This window comes from Protomyctophum bolini, assembly GCF_963924005.1.
Source record: "Protomyctophum bolini genome assembly, chromosome: 15".
Lineage (NCBI taxonomy): Eukaryota > Metazoa > Chordata > Actinopteri > Myctophiformes > Myctophidae > Protomyctophum > Protomyctophum bolini.
The window spans coordinates 7,909,144-7,924,230 of NC_137876.1; the positions used below are offsets into that span (position 1 = coordinate 7,909,144).

A 15,087-nucleotide genomic window follows, 5' to 3' on the forward strand; every position below is an offset into this window, starting at 1 on the left:
AGAGTTATAGTGGTTGAATGTGGGTTTCAGGAATACTGAACCAGTGAAAAGTATTAACAAGAGCTTGTGACAAAATAACTACTACGTCAGGTTTCCGCCCGACAGCAACAATATGTGACTTTTCTGAGTAGTAGGCTAACGCTCATCTGGCTTCAAATAAGTCTTTTTCCAAGCCACGGGAGCTTTTCAATTCCATATTTGTTCATAGCCACCATGGTATAATAAGCTCTCACAGCCAGGGGCACATGTCTGGAAGAGCATAAGGCATTGGTTCTCAGAGTGAGGTCCGGGGACCCCCAGGGGTCCTTGAGAGGGTTCCAGGGGGTCCACAGCTAAATGACAGTTAGGAAACATAATGGACCCTTATGGGTCTGTAACTCAGAGAGTGTACAATTAGAACCAAACGGACCTGTTAAATTAACATTGATTTGGGGTCCCATATATACACATACACATACATATAGACCCCATCATTAAATGGGGGTCCGTAACCTAATGCTTGTCAAATTGGGGGTCCTTAAAATGAAATTAAAATGGTTGAGAATCACTGCAAGAGCCGTAAAAAATCTTCCTTTATGGGGGGGGGGGGGGGGGGGGTCGCTGGCATATCTTTTCAAGTGGGGGGTCTGCGGGCTAATAAGTGTCAATTTGGGGGTCCTTGAAAAAGGTTGAAAACCACTGGCATAAGGCATTTCTGGCGAAGACATTGTGAGTCTACGCCTGGTTGAGCCACGCTGCTCCCTACAGCGATAGGAAATGCTCTGATCCTAATCAAAAGATTGTTCAAAGCTCCATTGTGTCTTGTATTCCTCTGCATCACAGAAAGCATGAACAGGAGCAGCTCCTCTGAAGTATTCCAGAGCATGAAGCCCCAGAGGAGCGCTTGTGTGTCTATATTATATGTATCACTATACTTGTGAGGGCCAAAGCTATAGTAGAATATGATAAATGAACATTGTCCTCACATGAAAAATGGTTCTTTTATGGTTAACATTTAGGGACTTATAGGCTGACGACTTTGAAAAGATTCAAGTTCAAGCAGATTATGGTCTATTCAGGACGGGAATCCCTTTTGGTGTTTTAAGGATTATGTTATACATTTAACGATTGAAAAATAGCCGATCTACAAGCTCATAGTGCGGCACAAAGTGCCACGCTAAAGTGCCGCACTATGAGCTTGTAGCTCTGTAGCTCTGCTATTTTTGAAAAATCGTGAAATGTGCCGCAGATCTTTAAATATATATATTCCTTCAGAACGTTTTTAACTCAAATCTTTGCTTCTGAGGGGTCCCTGGAACAACATATTTTCAGATGGGGGTCTGTGGCCAAATACAGATAATTCTGGGGGTCCTTGACATGAAAAAGGTTGAGCACCACTGACATAGAAACATAGGTTTTTCAGAAAACTGTTGGCGGAGAAAATAAACTCCAAGGCAGCGAGATAAAGAAGGATAACAGGCTCTCGTCATCCTCACAGTGGCTAGGCTATACTCTTCACCACACAGACCCTCCGTCACACACGACTATTCCATGACTTATTTGTTTATTCCATCACTTGATGACTCAATTCATCTCAAAAGGCGAGGCGCGTCATCTTGCTTCATCTTTATTTATCTGTGTTTGGCTCTAGTGGGGGAAAAAAACCTCCAAAACTCGTATCTTCAAATACTGCTACTGTGGCGTCGTCTCCATTTCACGGGAAAACACACTGTGCTCCTTATCTTAGCTACCAAATATCTCTTAACGTTGAGGATAAAGGGAGACGGCATATACGGCAGGACTGCTTTAGAGGAATTGGAATGCGTTTACTAGGGCAGCGCCAGCGGCTCTCAAACTTTGCAATTGCAAGGACCCCCATTTTGGTATGCTTAAGTTATTAGGCCACAGACCCCGGTCGTAACTGGGTACATTTGGTTTAATTTGGACACTCTCTGAGTTACAGACCTGCCCGTCCATTTGGTTTCATTTGGACACTCTCAGAGATGCACGCCTGTAAGGGTCCACTTGATTTTGAACCATCAATAACTTAGCTGGGGATACCCCCTGGAACCCGTCAAGGACCCCTGTGAGTCCCAGGACTCCACTTTGCTTTCACCTAAATTAGCAAAATTGAAGGCTGCAAGTTTGCAACTAGTTGTGTACAACACAACAGGGGTGACGATTAGGCTAGGGGAGGCTAAGCCTTCCCATATTTACTGCAGGCTATTGTCAGTATTATACATTATAGATAGCACATTATATATATACCGGTATATATAGACATACAGTAGATATGTCTGGTTTACTGTAATGTGTGTCATTTTAGCTGCAGCCACGATAAGAAGGTGTCAATACAGTGCCAGGATGATTCTTAGTAGTCATTTCCTAATCAGGTCGCAAAGCATAAGTTAGAATATAATATTTAGGAAATGAAGTGCTTAATAATTTCAGAAAAACCATGTAATCCCCACACACACACACACACACACACACACACACACACACACACACACGCGCGCACACGCACACGCACACACAGCCTTACCATCATGAATTTCAAACGCCAGACTGGTAATCTTCTGTGTAATGACCATCATGGGCCTAGCAAAACAAGAAACAAGAAAACACAGAACAAAGACATTAACATGCCAATCATTTAAGTAGGAGGAGCATCATCTGTATCCCTAAATAGAAATGCACAGGTATTGTTCAGTCACATTTGTCGAAGGGGACTGCATCCTACTACTGTTAAGACAGTAAGACAAGAGCATGATTTCTCCAAGCTCTTCTTAGGGTCGCATAGACTATCAGTAAGACTGGGCAATTAACCTTATTTTCTGTTTTAATTTAGAGACTTAATCTTGCTCATGCAGGTTAATTGAATAATTAAAAAGTTTCCCCGGCCGGACGTAGCGCGTGGAAGGAACACGTTATTCCGACCAGTTCCTTTCCCCTCCATCAGGTGCCCCGGCTGGCCAGGGGGAGGTATTTTAGAGACTAGGATTACTGCATGTTTTTTCTGAGGGTACCTACCCTAGGGGACACGGGGAGAACATGCAAACTCCACACAGAAAGGCCCTTTCGCCAACCCCGCCTTGGGTATGGGCACTGACGCGGAGGAACACGCCTCCCAGCGGGAATCGAACCCAGGAGCTAGCTGTGAGGCGACAGCACTACCGACTGTGCCACCGTGCCCCCTGTTTTAAATCAGTTTTAAGTCATACGGGCAATCCACCGTACAGAATGAGATGTTTTGATGACGTCAGAACCGTAGAAACCATAGGGTTAACCCATTTTGGGGCGGGAACCCCTTTCGGTGTTAGCATTATATTATGCTTTAGCTATTGAAAAATAGCAGATCTACTACGAGCTTGTAGGTCTGCTATTTTTGAAAAATCACTGACCTACTGACATAGAAACATAGCTTTTTCAGAAAAATGTCAGGATGTAGAAGACATTTTTAGAATCTGATCTCAGGTCAAAATGGGTTAAATTAGTACTCTAGCCCGCCGGAACCGTAGCCTACGTTTTCCAGGGTTTATATATTCTTGAATCCATGTTTTTATGCGATCGAATCGTTAGCTGCCGTTCGTTAGCATAACAGTCAAAGTGGGACATGTGGCCGCGGCCATTTTGAAGATTGCGCACGGTGCCGCACGCATCCACTTGCATTCTATGGGCTGCATTCAAAGCCCTCTATCTCAGAAACGGCGCAATGAATGTCGTTTTCTGGTGAAAAACAAGGTTTTTCCAATGGCCCGTAGCAGGCGCTGCGATACTCGTGGTCGGGGATTTTTCACCACCGACCGAGAGAACAACCAAGACACCACACACACCATTTTGTAATTGTAACATGCAGGTTAGGCAGTGGCGTGCACAGATAGACACTAGGGGGTGCTAGAGCACCCCCTGCCCTTTTGGCAATGTGCTAAAAAAGAAAAAAAAAAGTTCTTTTTTTTCTTAATTTTTAGTGTGTGGACCATGGTGACATTGACCAAATCTTGATAAAAAAAACGCTTCTACTATATTATTTAGGTCCCCAAAATCTAAAGCTATATGTTTCTATGTCAGTGGTTCTTCGATAAAAAAATAAATAGCAGACCTACAAGCTCGTAGCGCGCCACTCGGTGGCGCGCTACGAGCTTGTAGATCTAGCTATTCATCAATAGCTAAAGCACCAAAATGGGTTCCCGCCCCAAAATGCGCTGCACAACAAGGTGCCCTTTTTTTCACTTGAGCACCTGCCCCTCTAAATGTCTGTGCACGCCACTGAGGTTAGGGATATTTGGCTCTTCAAAGTAAGTGTTACGCGCGATAAAATCTTGGCAACACGCGCTATCGAGGAATTAATTAATGCTGGCGGGAATTGGGTTAATGGGTTCAGAGAGCTGAAGAACTTTACATGTGAAAATGATGGCAGCAGCATAAAGTTATGCCACACAGTACAGAGTAAAAATAGACATGGGCCATCCATAAAATGACTCTTAATGGACTTAACTTGAATAAATGATGGACTGTCGCCGTCCCTTTGGTTTCACAGTGACACTTCTCTGTCAGTTAACCCATTCTGACCTGAGATCAGATTCATACGAGGTTTCCACTAGGACACACACTGGTCTGATTAACCCATTCTGACCCGAGATCAGATTCTAAAAAATGTCAGTCGTTCTTCGATTTTTCAAAAATAGCAGATCTACAAGCTCATAGCGCGCCACCGAGTGGCGCGCTATGAGCTTGTAGATCTGCTATTTTTCAATAGCTAAAGCATAACACGATGCTAACACCAAAATGGGTGCCCGGTCAGAATGGGTTAAGACTGATATCTCAGTTCCCGGAGGCAATGTGGGTGAAATGTACCTTTACTCAAGTACTGCACTTAAGAACATTTTTGAGGTAGATTTACTTTACACGAGTATGTCCAGTTTTCCATATATTTTTACTTCTACTCTGCAACATCTCAAGAGGCAAATATTGTACTTTTTACTCCACTACAATTGTAAACCTTTAGTTACAGATTTAGATTATTATTCTTAACCCATTTCGGGCGGGAACCCCTTTTGGGTGTTAGCATCATGTTATGCTTTAGCTATTGAAAAATAGCAGATCTACAAGCTCATAGCGCTCGCTACGAGCTTGTAGGTCTGCTATTTTTGAAAAATCTTGAAAACATTTTCAAAAAGACATTTTTAGAATCTGATCTCAGGTCAAAATGGGTTAAAGAACAACACAAATTAACTAATCAAGCCCTGTTTTATACTTCACCTATTCAAAAATATCCCGATCTACAAGCTATATATACAGGAAATGATATACAGAGTATTTCTACATTGTGGTATGTCCTCGACCACTGGCGTCGTGTTGCCAAGCAACTGGCCTCACCCGCCCCACTTAGGCATGCCGTCTGTCTTGTTGGGCTGTCAGACTATCTGGGCGAGGAAGGAACGAAGGACAAGAAACTACAATCTTTATCCAAATCCCCCCCCCCCCCATGGGGACGAAGGACAAGAAACTACAATCTTTATCCAAACTAAGAGTCAACTAAGACTCCATGAGATCAGCTTACCCTGTGAAGTCTGCAGTGTACATGCATGAGTCAAACTAAGAGTCAACTAAGAGTCAACTAAGACTCCATGAGTTCAGCTTACCCTGTGAAGTCTGCAGTGTACATGCATGAGTCAAACTAAGAGTCAACTAAGAGTCAACTAAGACTCCATGAGTTCAGCTTACGCTGTGAAGTCTGCAGTGTACATGCATGAGTCAAACTAAGAGTCAACTAAGAGTCAACTAAGACTCCATGAGTTCAGCTTACCCTGTGAAGTCTGCAGTGTACATGCCAGAGTCAAACACGTACACCCGTGTGACCTGGCAGAAGCTGAGGTAACCCAGGGCCACCACGAAGCAGTACCTACAGAGAGAGAGACATAGAGAGAGACAGAGAGAGACAGAGAGACAGACAGACAGACAGACAGACAGAGAGAGAGAGAGAGAGAGAGAGAGCAGGGAGACAGAAAGATAGTACAATGAATTAAAACCAGGAAAGAATCTGTGTGATCACTTGAGCCATTATTTTATACGTTTGGCTGTTCAAAGATAGCAGGTTGGAATCAATGTTTTGGAAGAGTGAACGATTATTTAGCCCCACGGGGTCACTGAACCGTGGGGACTCCAATATGGCGTATCTTTAATAATTTAAATATCTGAACCAGAAACACATTATACACATTATGTTTTCCAGTTCAAATCTCCTTCAAAGGAAAATGAACTGGAACAGGAAACGGGATTTGGCATGCTTCTGGGGAAACTCGGGACTATAGAGTTAATGCACGGAAACTATTTGGTTTCAATTGCTTGTGATCAGGAAGAAACGTACGTACGTACAAACAAACGTACATGTCTTTGTGAGCTTGTGGAAACATTTTCACTATTTAAATAATAATAATTAAAAAGTAAACGGTTTTTGGACATACAAGCTTGCCACCTGACCGACTGTGACGATTTGCCAAAACCAAACAAACATTAATTTGCAGATGTGTAACTAAGCAGTTTCATCCACACAGTGACACAGGAATATCTTGATTGGAGTCATCCCAGGACTCTTTGTTTTCCAGACCGCTTAACTTCAGAACACCGGAGAGTGACAAGGAGCCTTGTTTGTTTGATCACTCCCAACCCCTTTTCCTCCTCGCCTCCTCTGAAGTGGAACAAGGCTTTTTCACACTCCCTTAACAGAGGACAGTGGTGTTGGCAGCGCCACAGCACAGGGAGGGGAAGGAGGAGTACGGGGGGGGGGCATCGAGGAAGTGGAGGAGGGAAGAAGCGGCTATAATATGTCACTGTCACTGGACGAGAGAGAGAGGGGAGACAACAGGGTTCTTTCAATGGAGGAGCCAGAGACAGAAAGGCGCTGAGGCTCGCTGGTACAAAAGCTACTGCTGATTCAGCCTAGCTAGCCAAAGAGCTAGCAAGCTACAGCTAGCGCGTCCCTACACACATGCCAACAAAAGGAGGGATTGTTTACCCTACTGGGTAGAGGCAACAAAGCCAGATTTATTCATTTATACTTATCGTATGACAGAGTCGCACGGCAAAAAAAAGGGTCATCTACAAGCTCAGAAGATCTGCTATTTTCAGCATACGCCGCGCGACTCCGTCGCACGACAAATTATAAATTGAGCATCAGATATACACTAGCCGCCACAGATCCACCTCAAAATACTGAGTGTAAAAGTGGACAAGCATGGCTCATTATTTTCGCATGTAAATTAGCCTAATACTCAATTTTACAGTGTAGTAGGCTGTATTGGCAAGAAAAGTCTATCTATACCAACGACACATGACATTAGAAATTAATTTCACCTATGTGCTCAAGTGTTAAGCATCTTCACCTCTGTACTTGCTCTTTTTTCCCTCTACACCAACTCTCTTCTGCAAAATAAATACTATTTTTTGGCAAACGTTTCCCCCAGATTGAATGGGGATGCCTCACGTGGTTAAAACCTGAAGGTTTTCTCAAGCGCTTTGGAAAAGCAACAACAGATATAAATTTAGAGAATATACATGCATAAATGAATACATAAATAAAATGGTTAAATTGGTATTTGACCTGAAATCAACCCAAAGGGCTTTCAGCTACTTAGTGTCTGTAATCCTCTGGCTGGGCTTGGCTGGGCTCCAGGCATGGGGAGCAGCATACATACATACAGGCCTTCTGCAAACAGCTGCACGCTAGGAGCACCACAGCACCGCCACCTCTGCATGGGTGCATGCACACAGTAGCTCTCTGCTCGGTGCCTCTCTCCGTCTTACACGACCAATCTCTTTTAAGCATCCCAGCCAAAGTCCTCGCTTATGGGCTCCTGCGTGCGTGCGTGCGTGCGTGCGTGTGTCACGGTGCGAGAGAGAGGAAAAAAAAAGATATTGAACTGATTTGTCTAGAAAGAGGGAATGGAGGATTGTGTATCATGGGGGAAAACCTGTTCATGATACACAATCTCATTTCTCTCAAAAGGGTTTACGAAATCAGAAATCTATTGCAGACAAACAGAAAATCCTGTAAGTGCCTGCAGACAACCACTGATCCGAGTCTGAAATGATTGACTTTGGAAAATTGAACTTGCACAGTAAATGAAGAAATCCTTTGTGTGAATCTGGCAGCGATGTTGGACGGCATAACGCCCAAGCTCAGCCATGCAACGAAGTACAGTAACTGTTTATATGATGTACCGTACGGTCAATGGAGAACAGAAATGAAGGGGGCTGGAGGAAGCTACTGTGCACTCTGCACACTACAAATCACATGACCCCTCTCTCTTCATCCAATGATCCAAAACGATTAATTAAATCCCTTCTTATCTTGCTTTTTTTTTGCTTCAGGCTCATAGAACAGTTAACCACTTTCAGCCTTTGCATCCCAGCTATTTTGGGTCATGATGAGCGAAAAAAGGTTCAACGTTTTACTAAAATAAGAAATCTACAAGCTCACAGGTGTCACGATTCGATGCGCTATACGAGCTTGTAGATTCGCTGCATGACGCGTCAGACGAAGAGAGGTACTTATAATGAAACAGTAACTTGCAGAATTTGGTGAAACTGCTCCAAGAAGCCTTCTATACAACAACCCCGCCAACAAATTGTAATGTACACAAATAAAACACCACTTATAAAAGCCTCAACAAACCACCCAATAACCGTCGCAATTTTCACCAAGATGAGCTTATGTTCCACTGGCACGCGGCAGCAATCCTCAGCCAGGAAATGAGCTATGTGTGACAGTAGCTATATTTACAGTGTGTGCCCACTGGGGTATCCGCTCTGCAACGGGACGTGATTTGCGTTTGTGTAATTTACAGCACATGGGGGGGGGGGGGGGGGGCCTTAACCCATTCTGACCTGAGATCAGATTCATACGAGGTTTCCACTGGACACACACTGGTCTGATTAACCCATTCTGACCTGAGATCAGATTCTAAAAATGTCAGTCGTTCTTCGATTTTTCAAAAATAGCAGACCTACAAGCTCGTAGCGCGCCACTCGGTGGCGCGATATGAGCTTGTAGATCTGCTATTTTTCAATAGGTAAAGCATAACATGATGCCAACACCAAAATGGGTGCCCGGTCAGAATGGGTTAATTTCCCCTCGCTGCCTCAGATGGCCTCCGATAGAGCCTGGGACTAAAGTAGGCTGCCTCCCCGCTGTGGGAGAGCCACAGACAGGTCAGTGCACAGAAGGGGAGCCCCATGGGGTCTCTGTGGGTACCGCAGGGCAGGCTGTATAGTAATAACAAGTCAAGACACCCATCAGCTCTGATCAAAGCTGATTTTCTGTGTTTCTCGGCATGTGTACTTGTACTGTACACACACCGTAAAGCCCTCGAAAGCACGCTGGAGACAATGCTCCCACAAATGCATACATAAATTACTGGATCACAGGAGGAAGATTCTTTTTTTTTCTAATATATTTTTCATCCCACGATTTTGTAACCTCTACACACCCTCCTCCAACCTGGGGAGAGCAACAGACTTAACTCATGCTTCCTTCATGCTTGAGTGTCCAAGTTGCTCCTGACAGGGGGGAGTTTCCCTGGTTGGCCGTAGCACGTGAAAGGAACACGTTATTCCAACCAGTTCCTTTCCCCTCCATCAGGCGCCCCGGCTGGCCAGGGGGAGGCAGTTTAGAGACCAGGATTACTGCATGTTTTTGTGAGGGTACCTACCCTATAGGGGACACGGGGAGAACACGCAAACTCCACACAGAAAGGCCCTTTCGCCAACCCCCGCCTTCGGGTATGGGCACTGATGACGCGGAGGAGGAAACACGCCGCCAGCACCCACAGTGCCCCGAGCGGGAATCGAACCCAGGACCTTCTAGCTGTGAGGCGACAGCACTAGTACCAACTGTGCCGCCGTGCCCCTGGGAGGAAGATTCTTGTACGCTGTAGCTGCCTCAAATAATTATATGCCGAGTCATCATAACCACATTCAGTACATAAATATCCATGGTTATAGAATACGTCTGAAACTTTGTCAGACTTGTCACGTGCAGTACATGGAAATGTAGTTAGCCAAGTATGCATGAAAAGTACATAGATATAGACGTGTGAACACACACATTACACAACACCAACCCACATCACACTAAAGGGCCATGCATCTTCCACCGACACTGGGCCACATAGCGCCAGTGCAACGGCACATTTCCTTATTCTGTCTAAAGTAAGAACAACTTTGTTACATAAAAGTGTGACAAATCTTTTTTTTTTTTTTTTTTCCATATCTTTGCTTTTGGCATGGGCCATTCTTGGAACTAAATTGACATTTTTTTAGAATCGGCCCTCAGGTATTAATGGGTTAAAATCCAAAATAAATACAGCCACAAGTGTGACTGTCACAGTCTGTCAGGTTACAGTATGTGTGTTTAGGTATAGGCCTATACTGTAGGTATGTTATTAAATATCCTCCTCCAAACACAGATCATTAAAGGAGAAATCCAAACCGAAAGGCATGTACCCGAATCAGCCTATAATTCTGTCCCAACATACATGTTGGCCTTTAATTGTTTCATAGATGCCCCCTGTTCTCCATTTCCGCCACCCCTCCCACAGGTATTTTAGTAGCTCCAAGCTTTATTTCTGAGGGGCACTAGCCCCTCCTATAAACCACTATAGTGTAGATTCTGTCTGAAAAAAACATTAAATGCCATTGACAATGAATGGAGAATTTACGTCATTATGTGTCTTGAGCCAATCGGCTGGGTTGTCAGTGGCCACCGAGTCGTAACCTTTAACCGTTTCCGTCCGTAGGACGGCTCCACACGTCCTAGGGAACCCAATCGACGCGTTATGAGCGCATCCTCAATGATATCAGGCCATATTTTTGACTGAGACTTCATAGTAAAAGCGGCCATGTCTTTCCGGCACCCCAGAGCTTCTATTTTGAAGGAATCCCTGCACGTGCATGTTCGGACTAACGGGACTTTATTTGTAATGTTTTCAAATGTTTTATTTTTTTCCTTCTTCGTTTTCCTTTTCCTATAATGTCTCTTCTATTTGTAATCTGTGAAGCACATTGGGTTGCACTTGCTGTATGAAATGTGCTATACAAATAAAGTTTTGATTGATTGATTGATTGATTGATTGATTGAGAATTTGAGAGACAATGAGTGTAAATGAGAGATGGGGGAACATAGAGACAGGAATAAAAAAATAAAAATAAAAAGGGCTACAACTGAAATTAAATTAAAATGAACCATGAATGAAACCATGAAAGAGTCTCCAGTTTGCTGCTGGTCATTGGAGATTCACTTTTATTACCATTTCCACAGCCAACATTTTTTATTTATTTTCTTCTCATTACCAGAGAAACCCCTCAGAGTACTAAAAGTAGCCCAACACTCTCTCCACTCCCCGTGTCCCAGCAGCAGACAGACAAACTCTTTATGGTGTTGGGGATAGACTTTAGGGTCCGTTTTCTCCAAATTTAGTCACTGCCAATTCCTACTGTGTGTGTGTGTGTGTGTGTGTGTGTGTGTGTGTGTGTGTGTGTGTGTGTACTGTGGTTCCCGTCACTGCCAACACCCTCTGCGGGCCTGGGGAGGGTGTGGACCAGTGGTTCCCAAACCTCTTGACCGCTCGAGACCCAACAAGAGAAATCTGATGTTACCCGGTTCACCCAAACTAGTGAAAATAGCAGATCTACAAGCTCAGAACGCGTCGTGATGTGAGCTTGTAGACCAGCTATTTTCACTACTTCTTAAAAGTTAATTCATGGAATGTCTCGATGAAATGTTTTTGTGGTGGAAAGTGTTTTTAATTCTTTTTTTCGCGGGGCGGGGATTTAAAAAAATATCTTTTGAAATAGTAACAAAATGTAGAATATTTTACAGATAAAAAAGTGTCCGCGACCCACAAATGGGGGTCCCGACTCACTGTTTGGGAAACAGTGGTGTAGAGACAACCAACCATGTCTCCACTGATACACGGTATGAGTCACCGGGCGGCGTGCGGTCCCTTCTTCTCACATACCAGCGAGGCGTTCCGCCGGGAGAACGTTAAGCATGCGTGGCATCTCTCATGCCAGCTCTCCAGATCCCCCTCCCCCCCACTGAACAGCTGCCCCCACACAGCGTTGCCAGATTGTGTGAGAGAAAGAAGCAACGCTGGTCTATGAAAACAAGCCCAAAAGAACAGAATGAATGAATGAATGAATGGTTTATTTCGATATTTTTTCAGTCAGTCAATTTTTTTTTCTTTTTGACTTGATCTAAAAGGTATAGAGACAATTGAAGCAGTCCACATGAGCACAGTAAACCTATATACTGTATACTGTATACATCAGCTTTTTGAAAATGGACGATTCACAAGCTCACAATGCGTGGCGTGATAGATCTGCTATTTTCAAAACACATCTTGAAACTAAATGTGGAAGATTTTTGAAACATGAATTTGGGGGTCCATGACAGTCGACAGAATGACTGGTTTAAATGACAGCAATAATATGCAACTACTACACTTTAGAAATAAGCCCAAACTAACCAGTAGGACTTGCTAGTGCAGTGACAAGGACACGGACAGCTCAGGATGTAGAGCAGGTCGTCCAATGATCCATGGGGCGGCGGTTCGAATCCCGGCTCCTCCTGTCTACATGTCGAAGTGTCCTTGGGCAAGACACTGAACCCCAAATTGCTCCCGGTGTGCTGGTTGGTGCCTTGCATGGCTTCCGCCGCAATCGGTGTATGAATGTGTGTGTGAATGGGTGAATGTAATGCACAATCTATGTAAAGCGCCTTGGATAATTAAAGGCGCTATATAAATGCACCATTTACCATTTAAACCAAACAAGGGCAGTTCGTTTTAGCGCAATAAGTTCATTACCCCAACCAGGCTCCCACCAGCTGCGTTGGTTTGGAGGCAGCGCCTGACCAAACCGGACATACTGCTAATGGGAATTAACCTGGGGCGCTAGACTCTTCCTCCCACCCAAGCTGTGGAATGACCTCCCGCCCTCATTCTGTAGGGGAGGTCATTTCTGTCCACACACAGCCTGGAAATTCACCTCTTCAGACTCTTTCTATCTTATCGTCCACTTTACCGTTTTCCCAAACGGTCGGGGTCCACTTGTGGGTCGCAGGACCATTTCTATGAGTAAATATCCCCTTATTTTTCATTTAGCAATTTTGTTTTTAAATTATTATTTCAAAAATATTCTCGCTCCCCCCAAAAAACAAAAATGCTGTAGTAGTAGGTCTCATAAAAAAATCTTTTTTTTAGGGGAAACGGTAAAGTAGACGATAAGATAGATAGAGTCTGAAGAGGTGAATTTCCAGGCTGTGTGTGGACAGAAATGACCTCCCCTACAGAATGAGGGCGGGAGGTCATTCCACAGCTTGGGTGGGAGGAAGAGTCTAGCGCCCCAGGTTAATTCCCATTAGCAGTATGTCCGGTTTGGTCAGGCGCTGCCTCCAAACCAACGCAGCTGGTGGGAGCCTGGTTGGGGTAATGAACTTATTGCGCTAAAACGAACTGCCCTTGTTTGGTTTAAATGGTAAATGGTGCAATTATATAGCGCCTTTAATTATCCAAGGCGCTTTACATAGATTGTGCATTACATTCACCCATTCACACACACATTCATACACCGATTGCGGCGGAAGCCATGCAAGGCACCAACCAGCACATCGGGAGCAATTTGGGGTTCAGTGTCTTGCCCAAAGACACTTCGACATGTAGACAGGAGGCGCCGGGGATTCGAACTGCCGACCCATGGATCATTGGACGACCTGCTCTACATCCTGAGCCACAGTCGCCACAGCCTGTTAGTTATTTTAAATACTGTCGATATTCACACTATGTCAGTGTACTGTATATGTTTTGTGCCAGGGAGTCCCGTACGGGATTTGTGTTTTGAATGTTTCAAAAATCTTCCACATTTAGTTTCAAGATGTTTTGAAAATAGCAGATCTAGCACGCCACGCATTGTGAACTTGTGAATCGGCCATTTTCAAAAAGCTGATGTATCCACTATACAGTATATAGGTTTACTGTGCTCATGTGGACTGCTTCAATTGTCTCTATACCTTTTAGATCAAGTCAAAAAGAAAAAAAATATGTTTGTGATGTCCAACTGAAATCGAAATAAACCATTCATTCATTCATTCATGCATTCTCTCGTAGCGCTACGAGCTTCTAGGTCTATTTTTGAATTTCGAAATTGTAAAAATGTGTCGCAAATCTTTGAATATATATTCTTTCAAAGTGAATGTTTTTAACTCGGGTCTAAATGGGTTCAAGTGGTGAAATCAAATGCCTAAATTGTAAATGGTCTCCGGCCCCTCTATGCCAGCAGCGCGAGGAAAAACACCAAACAACAGTGGCAATAGAAGCAGTGGTTATACGGTATTATAATACAGCACACACACACAGAGCACGCTACTGTTTGTCACAGACGCCTCCAGGCTGTTATAATCACAGTACAGTGGTCACATAAATGAATTCAGTCCGGGGGGGGGGGGGGGGGGGAGGGGGTTAATGCCAGGCCACTGTACTACAGTGTATATATCCGGGTTTGTTCTGCTCCATTTCATCTCAATAGAGTGGTATTACGACTGAGGAAGGGAGGGAGGGAAACAGAAAGCGAGAGAGACGGGAGGCTTAAGTTACTGTAAAATATTGTACAGACGGATAAAATAGAAAGACAAAGTGGAGAGGAGAGCAAAAGGGGAGAGAACGTTACGAGTGTGTGAACCAGCCCAGGGTGTCCATTTTGGTTCCGGTTGTACACTCTCAAGGGTAAAAATTAACGGCGTATAGGATTTCACTGGCTTAGACCAACTCAAGGTAATAAGTTAAATCATGGGATATTTGCAACTCATTAACATCTCACCACAATGATAGTATGTTTTCAGGGTACGCCGAGTCATAGTTGTGGGCATGACATCATTCATGTATGCATGCGTGTGCGTGTGTGTGTGTGTGTACAATGTTTGTTAATCAGTGGTTTCTTGTGCCAGTGATCCCCATGAATGAAGATTTATGTTGTTACTAGATTTGGTACAGGATTAGATGGAGAGAGATAGAGATATACCCATTATCTGAATACTCATTCTTATACGTA

At 44.0% G+C, this 15,087-nt stretch overlaps 1 protein-coding gene across 1 annotated transcript in view; it reads right to left on the reverse strand.

Moving 5' to 3' along the window:
- mboat2a (membrane bound O-acyltransferase domain containing 2a) overlaps nt 1-15,087 on the reverse strand; it is an 80,490-nt gene that overhangs the window by 23,236 nt on the left and 42,167 nt on the right. The window contains exons 4-5 of the mRNA XM_080784480.1: nt 5,789-5,884; nt 2,525-2,580 (exon numbers count right to left, since the gene is read on the reverse strand). Coding sequence (XP_080640606.1) covers nt 2,525-2,580; nt 5,789-5,884 — 152 coding nt within the window. The remainder of the gene's footprint in view (nt 1-2,524; nt 2,581-5,788; nt 5,885-15,087) is intronic.